Source organism: Pyrus communis, chromosome 16, assembly GCF_963583255.1.
Source record: "Pyrus communis chromosome 16, drPyrComm1.1, whole genome shotgun sequence".
Taxonomy (NCBI): domain Eukaryota; kingdom Viridiplantae; phylum Streptophyta; class Magnoliopsida; order Rosales; family Rosaceae; genus Pyrus; species Pyrus communis.
This window is the reverse complement of record NC_084818.1, coordinates 13134664-13150265: the sequence shown is the minus strand read 5'-3', so window position 1 is coordinate 13150265 and position 15602 is coordinate 13134664. Positions and strand designations below refer to the sequence as shown.

Genomic DNA, 15602 nt, shown 5'->3' with positions numbered 1-15602 from the left:
CCACCTAGACAATCTGCCACTTTCTAACAATAATTTCCCATTCGCCGTTGATTTACTAGCTACCTTCAAAATTTGTGGCCCAATAGAAGTTTTGGTCCATAAGCTCAAATTTCATGAATTGTTCTTTCGAGTAAAACCATTAAAACTTTCATTAAACGAAAGATAGGAAATGAAAGTTTTAACAGATCTACCCAAAAAATCCATTGCCTTACAATGTGATAAGTTCAAAGATCAATGCTCATGAAGTTTTAATTAATGGACCAAAGCTCAAATTACACTAAAATTTAGGGACCTATCCAATTTTCTTTTAAACATAAAAATGTCTACTTGAATGTTTACCCAAATCTTTTTGTTTAATGCCTAATCCTTCATGAAAAATAATCCCCCACGCATTAATTAAGCACCATATATTTTATTTTCTTATTTAGCATTATAACAAGTTAGTTTACACTAACTTAATACACATAACATATCGATTTCGGTTTCCCTAATATCGATATATTTGAGCCCGTTTACACTTGCCCGATTTCACGTCGGTCATGAGGCTTCAAAATGTTGAACTTACACATAGGGCAGATAGCATTGATATGTAACCATTTGTCTATGCAAGTGCAGTGAAAGTGATGAAGGCAAGGAAGCTCGCGTAGTTCTGCTCCATTCTCGTAGACAGAAAGGCAGATGCAGCATTCCTGCAATTTACGAAAAATATTCATGTCACGAGGGCCGTCTAGTCGTATACTTTTTCACAGTGATGAATTGCCAAATCAAACGTCAAATGATCACTTGGGAGCACATTAGATATCCAGAGACAAGATTTGTATGGTTTAACCCAAAACTATTGTATATGGCCGGTTTCCCACCTACGATCATGTTCCCCGTGTTTCATCTAACTTTTTATTGAAAGCTTCACATTAAATGACCGGCATGTGACATTTTTGGACAAAAAATGGGGATGGAATGTGGGTAAACATGAAGGTAGTGGGGACGGGGACTGGCCGATATAAAAGTTTGGGGTGAAAATCGGCAGTGGGGTTTCAAGGGGTGAAATCAGCAGCAGATTAAGGGAGAACATTAGTGAAATGCTCTTTTATAAGAAATTGGAAAGGGAGGGGGATTGTAAGGGAAGGACTATCAACAAAATCCAAAAGAAGTTTGGAACGAAAAGCTATGGCACCAACAATCCTATTACTGGACCAGCTATGGTAGATATGGTGCATGAGCTGCCAAAATTACATAACAGAATACAACTATAAGTATAAGCAATTAGGAAGCGGTAGGGATCTGATATAAGGGCACAAGGAAACTTACAGCATCAACCAGGGAAATAGGACGCTCAGTTGGTGCATTGGTGTCACATTCGACCATGAATCCTTCAAAAGCTTGGACCTCACCATTAACTTTCTCTGAGTCACCTACCCTTCTGAATTTGAACTTTGGCAATCCATCAATCTCTTCTTCTGTTGCCCCATCCTGTTTCATCCAGAAGTCGTATGAAGTTATATAACTACATATATGATTGAGTAGAATCGAATTAATTCACTAGTGCAAGATCAGAAAGTGTAATGACACCTCATTCAAATTAATTGTCTCTACAGAAAACTCAAACTCAAACATTGGCATACAATAGAAAGCATGAGATCTAATGCTTCAACTTAAATAGGGAGTTCACATCTGGTTCGTGATGAAATTCAAGGAGAGAATTGAAGTCATCAACAGGTAAGAATTCCTTATAAATATCGAATGAGATTATGAATCAGCAGCCTTCACATGTATCAGAGCATGTCCAATGGGGAGATGCAAATTTGGGATGTAAAATCACATTTTACATCCAAAATTGCATCTCTAGTGGATGTATAGAGGATTTTACTACAGTGGGTTGGATGCACTTACAGGATGTAATATTGGGAATTTAATCCCAGCAGTTTAGTGTCAAATCAAGAAAGTAATTACTGCCCTTTATTTTTCCTTTCTCTTGGCTTCACACGTTTCACTCATTCTTGAACTTGTTTTCGTTCGTGGGGCCCTCCGAAGTACGACGCAAAACAGATGCAAATTTGCAACTATTTATACATTTGTCGGCTAGTTGCTGGTTTTATAGCCCAAATACAACTCCCATTGGAACAAGAGGTCTAAATGTGCCTATACATCTCCCTTTAGTACTGGAGATGCTCTCACACTTTGTAATAATATAAGAAACCACAAACATACAAAACACAACAATGACCAGCAAATCTATTATCCTATTGGCCAATCACCGCATAGTCAAGTATCATTGGTTTCCATTCACATATTTCCATATTTGTGCATAATGTGCATGACACGTGCATTGACGAGATCTACTAACTTCCTATCATCACTGAATATGCTGTATCATTTTGTTTATTCTCTATGTAGAGGTATATCATATAATCACGTACAGCATGAATTTTAAGCTTAGATGAGAGCAAAAAATTTTTAATTCAGCTCAAGTCACATTGATCAGAGGAAAGATTATAGCTGACTCTTTCTAGACAATAAACTAAAGCTTGCATACAATCCTTATGGAGGTCTACCTGATCTGTCACAGCACATAAGATTCCAATTATGCATGGAAGGAAGCAGCAGATTGCAATTCCAACAAGACATGAAGCAGCAACACATACAATGATGAAGGTGACATCAAAAACTAGAAATGAAACACAGAGCCTGCAAGAAAAGAGCAGAGTGTATACAGTTCAAACACGTGCGCACATTCAAGACAATCACTCAAAAGAAACCACTTCAGAGTAAAAACAGTTCAATCGTAACCAGTAAAGGCGAGGTGAACTGGATAGCAAAGTCTGGCCGCCATTAAGCACCCAGTAGAAGCCAATGCTCCACCATATAAATGAAAACATGCTAATGGCTGACTCCAGACTCGTGGTGACACTGTTGCACAAAAAATGAAGATAGTTAAATATACTTCATGGCATAGAGGCACACAAGATTAGTTCTAAGCGGAGAATATCACATTCACAACAAATGCACCGCAAAATTGAAAACAGACTGACTTTAGTTATCAGATAAAGGACATCGTAGAATGCACACCCTGCTCGATTGTACATATCTAAATAGAGAACAGAATTGAACTAATTTGAAAAAAAAAGATAAAAAGCTTGCCAAATGAGCAACTATATATGAACAGCAATACTACTCCACAATTCGAAAAAACGCACACCCTCTTATACTGACTTAGAAACCATACTTCCCATGTCCGTTGAACTAAACCAATGAACACGAAATTTCCTATCCACTATTCCATATAACATTATCACAACACATGCATAAATGTATACTTTAAAAAATTTGATCATACATGCAACATTTGAATCAAAATTCAAACTTTTACATCATAAAGTCATTGATGTGTGTACTTTTAATCCTAATTTCTACAAACAGTTGAGAATAATAATTATAATCTCCAAAATTGTTTACCTTGTATCATCATCAGCCAGACCATGCTCACCCCCATAACCCCCAACATTACCCCCTGACCCCGAACTCTCACTCCCAATACTCCCCCAACCCACCTCACCCGAACCAGCCTCGCCCTCCTCGCGCCTCCTCTGATACTGCGCAACCACACACCCAACATGAACAACACACAGCAAAATGTACCCAACAACCCAAATCCTCAGAGGCACCAATGGCTTCTCCTCCACGCTCAGCCCCAGCACACTGAACCCAACAATCACGAAAACCAAATTCCACAGCAGGTCCAGAATTATGGTGGGCTTCGAGTAAGCCCAGAAATTCTGCCGCTCTTCCAGCTCCTCCAACGCGTTCTCCCGGACCCGAACCGACGGCTCGCGCAGCCTCATTTGGCGCCCGCTGACGCGCGAAAGGATTCGCATCGCGCCTCGCAATGGTGGCGGGCCGTGCCGCATGAGCCGCCGGTTTTGGAAGAGCTCGTCGCCGATTGAGTAGCCGATGAGTGGGTGAGTGTCTACAGAATTCATCACGATATAGCAAAGGGCTTTCGAAACGGGTTTGATTTCGGGAATTGGGTTTGTGATTTTCAAGGGGTCGGACTCAAATTTATTTATTTGGGTTGCTGTGATTCATTGGATTGAACAATTTGAAGGGTAAAGGTGAGAGCTTTTTGGGAGCTGGAAATTGGGTTTGGGGGATTCTGGAGTCTAGAGAGAGATAGCTGAAGGTTTAAAATGAAGCATTCGAGGGGGAAGAGAGAGAGAGAGAGAGAGGGTTTTAAAGAGGAGTTGCTGGTGCAGAGTGGCAGCTGAGTTGGGTTTCTCAAGTAGGATTTTGGAATTTTTCAGGCTGAATTGATGGAGGTTTTGTTTGGGACTAAAACTGCTTTTGTTCTTATCTCTTGTTCTTTTCAAATTTGAAGTCTGTAAGCTCCTGTTTCTTTCAGGTTTGCAGTTCTAGTCATGCTGGTTGGCTTTGTGCGTTTCAGTTCATATTTCCTTTGAGAGCAATTCCCAAGCAATACTTATTTGGCAAATAAATTTCGTAGCATTTGTTGGCAAGAAAGAAAATCCTCACCCCTTTCATTGATCAATTGAGTCACATGTATTCAAATTTTCGACGCTATGTAAATTCGCGCGTTTTATTAAATATTTGAGTACTGCAATCAATCGTTCGCGTTGATATGGTTCTAACGGTCTTATGTATTCAAATTTTCAATGCTATGTAAATTCGCGCATTTTATTAAACAGTTGAATACTGCAATCAATCGTCCGCGTTGATATTGCTCTAACGGTCGAACACATTCAAACTTAAGATGCCACGTAAACTTAATGCACGTTTTTTGTAAATATGATAGTTCAAATAATGTATTTAAATTTTAACAATGTAAAGAGCGCATAAATTTAAAACAAATTTCAAATTAAACTCGCACGTTTTGTAACATGTAATAGTTCAAATTTCATATCTAACTTTTATCGATATGAAAAAAAAAAAAAAAAAAATTTGAATTTAAGACTTCTGTTTACAATGTAAAGAAAGTTAAGACCAATTTTTTATTTTTTATTTTTTATAACTAAATAGAGATTATTCATAATATAGAGTACCGCTGTATGAGGTTTTACAGTATTATACTCTGATTTAGAAATCCTACTTTTTATCACCTTGTTTTGGCCACTATGTTAAAACTTTAGCTAATTATTATAACACAATAATTTAAGAGAAATGTCAACGAGACTTTCTTAAAGTGAGAATCTTTAAGAATTCTCTGTCATCTTATAACTTTACGTCGATTTTCATGCTACTATTATAAAATATTATACTAAAAGCATAAGGTGGAAGAAAGTTCATGAAGAATCTTCTTTGCATTTCTCGTAACTTAAAACAAGAGTACAGGTTGAGTAGTTTTACGTTATGAATAGTGATGTAAGTGTAATTGTCCGAACTCGAAATGCTTTTCATGAGTTGGGATAAGATTAAAGATTGTACGACACACGCCCGCTCCAACTGTCTTGTTTCCTGCCCTGCTGCCGCCATCTCCTTGTTAACTTCCCGCCCAAATGTTTTTCATCAACTCCACACTGGCAAGTAGCTTCTATATAATAATATAATTTTATTTTAGTTATTTTTCAAAAATTTCACTCTTATCCTTAAAAATAGAAACAGTACACTTACTATCTATTTTTATCATCGATCTAATAAAGATAGAGTTTATAAATACATGTGGATTCCATATATATTTAGAGATATGATACAAATAGATAATAAAAAATAAACTAAAGTTAAGTGAAATAACACATAGCAGATGATTAAGTGTACGGTAAGCATACGTCAAAGTTTATGATGGTGAGTAAAAATGTTCCCCAGTAAGAATAACATTTTTGTTATAAAACAAAATCACTTTTAATTATTACCTCATATATTTTTTCTATTTTGAAATTTTATCACCCATTTTCTTCGTATGATACCCATGTGTTCACTCATGGTAATGCTTTAAACCATAATTGTCATTCGATTCATCTTGGTTCATTTTTTTCTCAGAACATTTCGGTAGACTATTTTTTTATAATGTATTTGGTTAATATGTGTTATTCATTTAAGTGTATTAATTCACTTAATATATTTTGGTACATTTTGGTATATACGTGCTTAAGTTTTTTTCTTTTGTTTTTTCAAACGATAAAATTCTATTAAAATTAAAATTGAATAGAAATGTTATAGAAATTAAAGAAAAATCAAGCTCTATCTATGGTTGTCCCCCTATCTATTCACAAACGAAGCCATCGAATGAGGCATCACCGAGGCACAGATGAGAACTCAATGGATTCCATTTGCATAGCTAGCTGCCGTATATCCAATATCATGCTATCAATCATAATATCAGCATCCTTCTCACCCTTAAACATGGAATCAAAAGTTGAACCAAGTTGTTGAAGTACATTGTGACATCCCACATCGCCCAGAGGAGTGATCCTTATATATATATTCTCATCTCTACCTAGCACGAGGCCTTTTGGGAGCTCACTGGCTTCGGGTTCCGTAGGAACTCCGAAGTTAAGCGAGAAAATGGGCTAGAGCAATCCCATGATGGGTAACCCACTGGGAAGTTGCTCGTGAGTTCCCAAAAACAAAACCGTGAGGGAATGGTAAACCCAAAGCGGACAATATCGTGCTACGGTGGTGGAACGGGCCCGGGAAGTGGTCCCGCCCGGGCCGGAATGTGACAATTTGGTATCAGAGCCTAACCTTGGTCGCGAATGTGCCGACGAGGACGTCGGGCCCCTAAGGGGGGTGGATTGTGACATCCCACATCACCCAGAGGAGTGATCCTTATATGTATATTTTCATCTCTACCTAGCACGAGGCCTTTTGGGAGATTACTGGCTTCGGGTTCCGTAGGAACTCCAAAGTTAAGCGAGAAAATGGGCTAGAGCAATCCCATGATGGGTAACCCACTGGGAAGTTGCTCGTGAGTTCCCAAAAACAAAACCATGAGGGAATGGTAAGCCTAAAGTGGACAATATCGTGCTACGGTGGTGGAGCGGACCCGGGAAGTGATCCCGCCCGGGCCGGGATGTGACATACATTAATTCATTTTAATTAATAACAATCTCTTTTCCAAAATAAGAATATTGAAACGGATAGGATGATAAATTATTAGGAAAACTAATGAAAAATTACTTGAAAATTTTGAGTTTTAATGATAATGATAAAATAAAAGGTAAAGTGAATAGTACCATGATTGACTTTTTAGTGTTAAAATATGGTTTTTCGTTAAAGTGAACAGTACCGTGAGCTTTTCGTTAAAACTCCCTAAATTATTATTATCATACACATTTTTATTCTTTTCAAATGTTGATCTTTAATTTTATCCTTTAAGGAGATGGATCCTCATTTTCTTTAAAGGGTTTAGGGCACAATTCATGTTCTTTTACAATACCCTGAACTATCTAAGTTGTAAGTCTTTTCAAAGATCATTCTTCCAAAAAAACTCATTTAATCCAAATCATTTACTCATATAATTCTCATCGTGAAATTTCGATATTTTTTTAGAACACTACATTCATTAATTTCGATCACCACAATTAGATTTCTTAATCATTTCCAATTTTACTAATATTTTTAAAATTAAATGATCAGTTCAGATCGTTGAAGAAGAATGGTGAGTGGGCTCCATAACTCGTCTCCATTTCTTGTAATAAATGAAGATCGCTTCTTAAGGGAGTATGCACAACGAGAAATGAGCGCAAGTGGAAATCTCTTTCTTATTACGTGAGTTAAGAAATATAACAAAGTATTCGAACAAAAGGGTAATGTTAGGGAGATTAAATTTGTAGATAACATTTTAAAAACTAAAGGACATAGAAGTTGATGATTAGTTTAGTATTTAAATGTTTTCATTCCTATTAATAACACATCATTTAGTTTACAAATTTTACCTTCTTAGCATTAGCATAAAGACAAAACATGTTTTTATAAAGCTGTTGTAGGATGACATTCTAAGAACACCACTCTCTTTCACAAAAGAATTATCAAGTTGTTTTGTAGACAAGAAGAAACAACCGAAACCTTGTTTTCTCTTTTTAAACAAATGTAGAACTTTTTTTGTTCTTTTGAAAGTTTAGTATACAAAGTGAACGTGAGCGTAAGAGAAATTTTTCGGGTACTCAATTAGATATTCTTTCCTTTCTTCTAATTAAATAAATTCTTAAAAGCTTTCGGTGTCAAATTCCCATTGGTGGGAGCACCACCTGGCATAAGGCCGAAGCCCCGAAAAATTTCCCGTGAACGTAGGCGCATTGGATATACTAATTGTGCGGTGTTTCATACAGTTTAGACTCTTGAGGTTGTGTTCAACATTAGGTTTGCTCCGAACAGGTAAACTTGTTCATGGTTATATGACAAAGGTCCAATTTGACGTTAATGTTTTCGTTGTCACGGGTTTGGTGAACATGCATGTATGCAAAGTGCAAGCGCATTTCGGAAGCTGATCAGTATCTCTCCGAGACTCTGCCGGATAGGAAAAACCACGTTTTGCGGACTGTCATGCTTACTGGGTACTCTCAAAATGGTGATGGCTTTAAATCGAGGAAATGTTTTCGAGACATGCGAACAAAAGGAGTTGAAATCCAATCAGTTTACGTTCCCTAGTGTATTGACAGCTTCTGCGTTAGTCTTAGCGCATAGTTTCGGGGCTCAGGGGCACAGATACAATGTTCAGAGTGATTTCGGGGCTAATGTGTTTGTCCAAAGCTCCTTGGTTGACATGTATGTCAAATGTGGAGATCGTAGTGGTGCAAAGAAGGCATTAAGAAGCATGGAGGCTGACGATGTTGTTTCTTGGAACTCCATGATTGTGGGGTGTCTAAGGCAGGGTTGGCAAAAGAAATGAAGATTGATCACTTTACGTACCTATCTGTTCTAAACTCCTTTGCCGCTTTGAAGGACATGAAAAATGCAATGCCTACTCATTGTCCGATAGTCGAGGCCGGTTTGAGGTTTTATTAACTCGTGGGAAATGCTCTTGTTGATATATGTATGCTAAGCATGGGTGTTGAAATATAAGCTGTTTTTGCAGCCTTGAGGGTTCGATAGCAGAACCAAGAAGTCCAAGTGTTGCTATTGGTTCCAACGGCTAGTTTCCATTTGAAGTATAACGGCTAGTTTTATATATAAGGGTAGTAGGTGAAGTCCTAGTCACTTAGAACGGATGCGAGGCTAGGATTAGAACAAGTGAAAGGCTGAGATTTACAAATTCAGCTGTGAATTCAAGGACATGTACTATCTGCAATTCGTGCAGATACGAATGTATGTTTTTTTTATGATGAATGTATGAATGAAATGCTCAGTGCTGCTGCTATGTTTTGCAGACTGAAATTCCTTTGAATTCTTTCGGTTTTTTGTTCAATTCTTGCACCATACTTCTCCCTTACAATCTAAAATTCTAACAAGGGAACATAGATGCGGCGCTTGAGGGTGTTTACGCATATGTCAGACAAGGATGTTATCTCATGGACCTCCCTGGTCACAGGCTATGACATAATGGCTCTCATGAAAAGGCACTTAGACTGTTCTGTGAGATGAGAACTGGAGGGACCTATCCCGACCAATTTGTCATGGCCAGTGTTTTGAGTGCCTGTGACAGTTTGCATGAATTTGTTGGAATTTGGCCAACAAATTCATGCAAACTTTATTAAGTCTTGTCTTCAAACATCCGTATGAGTAGATAATTCCTTTGTAGCGATGCATGCAAAGAGCGGGTGCATAGAAGACGCAAATAGAGTTTTCGACTCTATGAAAGTTCAAGATGTGATTACTTGGTTATGTCCCGAATGGTAGAGGAAAGGAGTCCCTAAAGTTTTATGATCAAATTCAAATGATTTGCTTGGAGCCATGCTGGTCGTCATCAATGAGTAGGGTTTATGGAATACAACCAGGTCCTGAGCACTATGCATGTATGATTGACCTCTTGGAGCGCTCGTGGGAGCTTAATGAGGCAGATGTATTAGTTAATGAAATGGTTGTGGAACAAGATGGAAATGTATGGAAGGCACTACTTACTGCATGTCGTGTACACGGGAACATAGAACTGGGAGAGCGGGCTGCAACGAACCTACTTAAATTGGCGCCTCTAAATGATGTGCCTTGTGTTCAGTTATCTAACATGTGTTCTGCAGCTGCTAGATGGGAAGATGCTGCAAGAATCCGAAGATTGCCCGGATGCAGCCGGATATGAATTTTGCAAAGGAGCTTGGCCTAGCATATCACGCTGAGAAGTTGGCTGTTGCTTTTGGGCGTCTAAGTTCTAACCACACCAACAGGGGCACCAATCCGAATTTTTTAGATGAAATTTATATCGAAGCTCTTTCTTCGGCATATTATATTAAGAGATTCAAATTGATTTCATCGTTTCAAACAAGGGAACAGCACTTGTGATGACTACTGGTATAAGGTTCATCTGTTAACACCAAATGGCTCGTTCGCGGTGCTCTTCCTCTTCCTAAGGACCGTGACCCGTCCACCTGCAACACTTCAGAGATTGAGGGCGGCCATCGACGCCCTCAATCCTATAACAGTCAAGTGAACACCGACTTAAACGGTAATATAAACTTTTCCACCCGTAGAAGTGCCTCTTCAAGAAAAGCAATAGAAGAAAAGGCAAACCGGAAAATGAAGTCGAATTTTTGAATTTCTGTGCAATAGGGGAACGGTATACAATGAGAACCTAATTTTATCTAAATGATCCCAATTTAGTCAGTCTCCACATTACTCACAAAACACTACATGTCACAACATGATTTAACATTATATGTATGAGCTCATCTTTCACAGCCAACGCGTACAACATACATTGTAAAAATTTGGTCTTGGAATCTCTAATAAGCCGAAGCAGTCCCCGCTCCCATCCACCTGAAAATTCCACCCGCAAAATCCATTCGAACAAACAGTCTCCAGTGCCTACTTCTTCCATGACTGAACTGAAAGGATCGAGAGACAGCAGACCCTTGGGGTTCAAGGCAGCATGGCTCATCTGAGCATCCAAGCAATCAAAACTGCATTTACCTCGTTAACTTATGTGACCCCCTCAGGTTCGTAAATCAATTCCTAGCATGCTCCGGGATTAGACGATGTCGGAGTTCAGTGGGTGCTCCAGCCAATTCTGCAAGGAGATCGACATCAAGATAAAGACTAGAGGTGACAACAGCTAAAACCAGGCCATAGAATGGTGAAATATCTTACCTTGAGCTGTGAAATTGAACAGAGGAGGCAATGCTCGTCCATTAGGCAAGCTTACGTTTGGGTCTCTCAAATCATCAAAGAAGGGGTGAGCACATGCCTCCAACTAAAAACAAGGAAACAATTTAGTATTAAGACTTATATATTTCACATACGTTAATCGAAACTTATCAAAAGCAAGTTCATTTTCTTACAGCAGTGCAACGTAGATTTGGTGAGTACTGGAGCAGTCTTGACACAAGATCCACTGCTTCTGGGGGCATTCGCTTGTGAAATATCTAAAGATTACAAACACAATTAAGATTTCGACCAGCACTAATATATCCAATTGACCATAAATACTGAATTAAAATATTGAACGGACCTTGTGCCATGGGTGAGCTTTGATCTGAGGAAACTTGAATTCGGTGTAATTGGGATTCATGCACTTTATTTCTTCTCTGGTTGGTGTCCCTAGAATCTAGAATAATACCCAAAAGAAAGATGAGAAAACAAAATAGCACAAATATCACCATGACAAGAAACAAATGGTTTACATCAAACCTACCTTTATAATCTCCACCAGCTGATCAACACCACTCTCCCCAGGAAACAGTGGCTGCAAAGATATCAGAAATAGCCATGAGAATAAAACAAACCCAAACTCATACAAGTTAAATAAGAAAATGACACGCTATACACGTACCTGTCCAAGAAGAAGCTCAGCAAATACACAACCAACAGACCACATATCAATTGCAGTGGTATATTCTGTAGCCCCAAATATAAGTTCTGGAGCCCTATAATATCGTGAGCAAATATATGATATGTTGGCTTCACCTGGCACCTAAAGATGAGAAATAAAAGAATTCATTAGTTCCAAGACCATCAATTCCAAATATCATCAAAGCACCTCCAGATTCACAGAATACAAAACATACCAACATCTTTGCACTCCCAAAATCACATATCTTCAGCTGATGCGTGTGTGGATTGACCTGCATATGCATCAGAACCTCAGCGTCAGTACGATGACTGAAGATACAATCTCAGATCAATTAAAGTCGGACTACTATGAGAAATTTAACTCTTGTTCGTACATGATCAACACAAATCAAATTGATATAAATTGTAAGAAAACCTTACCAGCAAATTTTGTGGCTTAATGTCACGATGACACACACCAATAACATGGTGCAAGTAATTTAATGCGCGACAAATCTACAAAATAGAAAACAATTCAACTTTTTAGCCATAAAAGGAATCAGAACAACCTGACAACATGGAAGAAAAAATAGACGGATTCCAAAATTACCTGGTACGTATATAATTGCACATAAATAATGGGAATATGTTGGTTCATCCTGATATAGTGCTTTGAAACCCGGTAAACTGTTTCAGATATATACTCGAGGACAAGATTGAGGTACAGCTCGTCTTTGTCGGTAGTTGAAAAGAAACAGTGCTTCAATTGAACAACGTTAGGATGGTCAAGTAAGCGCATAATTTGAAGTTCTCTGTTTTTATATCTTTTATCCTGCAACACCTTTTTTATCGCAACTGCTTCACCCGATTCCAGACACTTAGCCTGCAGAATAAATATCGTAAGCAAGGTAACAAAATGACCCTGAAATCTGTATCAGTGGAACAGGAACCAAAGAGACCAAAATAATGAACAAATGAAAATAACTCCAACTACCTGAAAGACAACTCCAAATGAACCAGTACCAACTACACGCTCCGCCATGTAAGAGATAGTCTGTAACCGAAAATGAAAAATTAGTAAAACCCGCAGAAAACAAGGTCATGCAGAGAGAAATTAAAAAAAAGAACAATCATGAGGGCTTCCTAGGAGACAACATAAAAAATGCAGAATTACTAAGCACACCTGTTTAGGTTGCCCATTTTGACCACCTACTGTCGTTGCAATTATATGACCTGTTTCTGTTCCATTACCATTTATAATGGTTTCTTCCATATCCTGCACAGGGCAAATTTACACCATTTATTCCGTAACTAATATTCGCTTGTTTAAAACATGCCTTTTTTATAAAGCCACATATGGAGGAAGAAAAGATCACAGAAACAAAATCAACATCAACAAAAAAAATACCTTGTCATCATGGTGGTTGGCCTTCTCGTCTCTAATTTTCATTTCATGCATTTCTTTGGGAAGCTGATCATAACTAGATTTAACTTCTTTGGTCTCGGTCTTAGCTACTGACGACACACTGGATGTGCTTGCAGCAGTTTCCACTGATGTTGAAGTCATATGCTGCTCTAGACCAGTGGCACTTCTTTCAACACTATTTGGTTGTTTATTAGCCTTCTTCTCGTTGTCTTGATCCATCTTTGCTCTCTTTGTGGCAGAATCAATTCCCTAAAACAAATTAAGCTTTGCTAGATTAGAATCAATTCCCTAGAACAAAAAAATTAAACTTTGCTATATTAGAATCAATTCCCTAAATAGTGGAAAAGAAAAAAAAAAACCACACAGCCTCCGTTGTGTGTCCACCTATTACCCTAACTGCATGGATCACTACGTGATCCTTTCATCACAAGAAAATTAGGAAAGTACTAAGATGCAAACATTAACATAAACACGGAAGATTCATATTCCAGGAAAAGGTTTGGAAAAAAAAAAACTGATCGCTAACTGGGCGCATTAAAGGCCATGCAAAACCATCCCACAACTCAAATTGAAACAGATTCCTCAAGGTTAGCGGTATGCTTCGGTTGAACATTGCCCCGGAAATAAGAAGAAATCCAATATACTTGTCTACAATAACATTCTGACTCATTGATGTGCAAACCCAAACAGCCACGGCATTCATGACGTAGAAAAGCATTTTCCTCCAACTTTGTATACATATACACAAAGTGGGCATTACGTGTGATGCCTCGTAGAAAAACCAAAGGTAGTCATTTGTTCCGTCACCAATCCGAACAAGGATGCTGTTTTAAAACACTAGTATCCGTGGTAACACAAACAAAATCCGACGCTCACAGATAATTACACTCACAATGCAAGATAAAAATGCTAGGACAATCAAAACTAGTAACCAACATTAAACACCTTAGCCATATGCAAGTAACAAAACAACAATCAAAATCTCCCTTCAACTTTGATCAAATATATGCACAAGATTGCAAATCCATACCCCCCTGCGGCCAAAGAGTTTATACAAAATACAAACGCTAATCAACGGAAACCAAATGATCCTTCAAATCCCCACAATACACATATGTAGATGTTATCAATAATTACATACAAATCCTCCACCATGTTTTTGCACATAACCAAAGCGCCCTAAACCAAAACATTCAACATTTTTGCCTTATTTACCTCCCTTTCCGAGCTACCAAAACAAGCTCAAATCCTCCAAACCAAAACATGAAAATAATACACACACAAACAAACAAGAAACAAAAACTTACAGGGTCCGACGAAACAGAGGTCCGACCCGAAGCAATGCTCTTGAGCCGGCGCATCATATTCATCTTCGTTCCTTGCTCTGATTCAACAACCCAAAACCCTAATTCGAATGTCCTCCCAATGAACAAAAGTCAAAGAAGAGAGAGAAATGCCAAGCTTTCTCTCTCCTCTCCTCTCTCTGTCTCTCTCTCTCTGCAAATCCCCCAAAGAGAAGAATCACACAAAACGAAAGGAAGGAAGAAAAAAAACCACAAGCTCCCTTTCTTCCCCCCCTCTCTCTCTTTAAAAATTTTCAGGTTTTCTCTCTCTAGAATTGCTTTTGTAGTCTTCTCTCTCTAGAATTTATCTCTCCGTCTGTTAGCTGTTTTTTTTTTTTTTTTTTTTTTTTTTGGGAATTTTGATTCCGCGGTCAAACTTGGACCGAAGAAAATCATTCGTTCCAGCCTTGCACCATTTCTTTATCGTACCTCGGTCAAAGGTTAAATTCCGGCCGTTGATGGGGGATCAAACGGCGCGTGTTTGCGGATTTTCCGGATGAAGAGGACATATTAAATTTACGGAAATGCCCGTGACGGAATATTCGCGTTGAGGTGCCTTTTTGACTGGTCATTGGACGGTTACTTAATTAATTGTGCTGGCCACGTTAACCGTAGGAATCGGTCTATTTTCCTTTTAAATGCGAAATTGTTTTTTAAAAATATTATTATTTTTTAAGAAAAAAGAATTGGAAAATGCAGGGCATTGCCTAAAAAATATTGAGTAAAAAAGAGCATTGCAAAAAAAAAAAAAAAAAATTAAAATAGTTAATTTTAGTTGTAAACCAATTTGTGAGAGGTAATGAGGTGTTTAGGCAATGATGGAGGTCATTTGAAGGGAAGGGCGTTGTTGGTGTAATAATTGAATGAGCAGTTCAGTAAATTTAGAAAAGTTCAAGTGTTAACCGCGTAACTCGCGCAACAGTGATAAAAAAAAAAAGCACACAGTGTGCTAGCTTTAAGGATTA

At 38.1% G+C, this 15602-nt stretch overlaps 2 protein-coding genes and 1 pseudogene across 2 annotated transcripts; 1 reads left to right on the top strand and 2 right to left on the bottom strand.

The window, feature by feature from the left end:
• Window positions 1-392: 392 nt before the first annotated feature.
• Window positions 393-4428, bottom strand: LOC137720776 (E3 ubiquitin-protein ligase At4g11680-like). The gene is made up of 5 exons (XM_068459890.1): window positions 3454-4428; window positions 2788-2907; window positions 2553-2685; window positions 1309-1470; window positions 393-689 (listed from the first exon to the last, which is right to left on the bottom strand). The coding sequence occupies exons 1-5, from the start codon at window positions 3975-3977 to the stop codon at window positions 513-515; spliced, it is 1116 nt and encodes a 371-aa protein (XP_068315991.1). The 5' UTR covers window positions 3978-4428; the 3' UTR covers window positions 393-512.
• A 3178-nt stretch (window positions 4429-7606) lies between these two features.
• LOC137719829 (pentatricopeptide repeat-containing protein At4g39530-like) lies at window positions 7607-10183 on the top strand (annotated as a pseudogene).
• A 435-nt stretch (window positions 10184-10618) lies between these two features.
• Window positions 10619-14911, bottom strand: LOC137720177 (shaggy-related protein kinase theta-like). Its single transcript, XM_068459194.1, has 13 exons — window positions 14602-14911; window positions 13277-13543; window positions 13052-13144; window positions 12863-12922; window positions 12479-12751; window positions 12310-12384; window positions 12105-12161; window positions 11870-12010; window positions 11732-11782; window positions 11549-11644; window positions 11379-11462; window positions 11188-11290; window positions 10619-11107 (listed from the first exon to the last, which is right to left on the bottom strand). Exons 1-13 carry the CDS (start codon window positions 14662-14664, stop codon window positions 11046-11048), a joined length of 1425 nt encoding a protein of 474 aa, XP_068315295.1. The 5' UTR covers window positions 14665-14911; the 3' UTR covers window positions 10619-11045.
• Between the last annotated feature and the right edge of the window lie 691 nt (window positions 14912-15602).

Excerpts from the sequence above, each read along its gene's own strand:
- LOC137720776 (XM_068459890.1), bottom strand. The coding sequence starts at position 3,977 with ATGAATTCTGTAGACACTCACCCACTCATCGGCTACTCAATCGGCGAC. Across the intron at positions 2,908-3,453 it reads CTGGCTGATGATGATACAAG|TGTCACCACGAGTCTGGAGT; the intron begins GTAAACAATTTT and ends TTTGTGCAACAG. Across the intron at positions 2,686-2,787 it reads AGTTCACCTCGCCTTTACTG|GCTCTGTGTTTCATTTCTAG; the intron begins GTTACGATTGAA and ends CTTTTCTTGCAG.
- LOC137720177 (XM_068459194.1), bottom strand. The coding sequence starts at position 14,664 with ATGAATATGATGCGCCGGCTCAAGAGCATTGCTTCGGGTCGGACCTCT. Across the intron at positions 13,544-14,601 it reads CCTCTGTTTCGTCGGACCCT|GGAATTGATTCTGCCACAAA; the intron begins GTAAGTTTTTGT and ends AATTTGTTTTAG. Across the intron at positions 12,923-13,051 it reads AAAATGGGCAACCTAAACAG|ACTATCTCTTACATGGCGGA; the intron begins GTGTGCTTAGTA and ends TTTCGGTTACAG.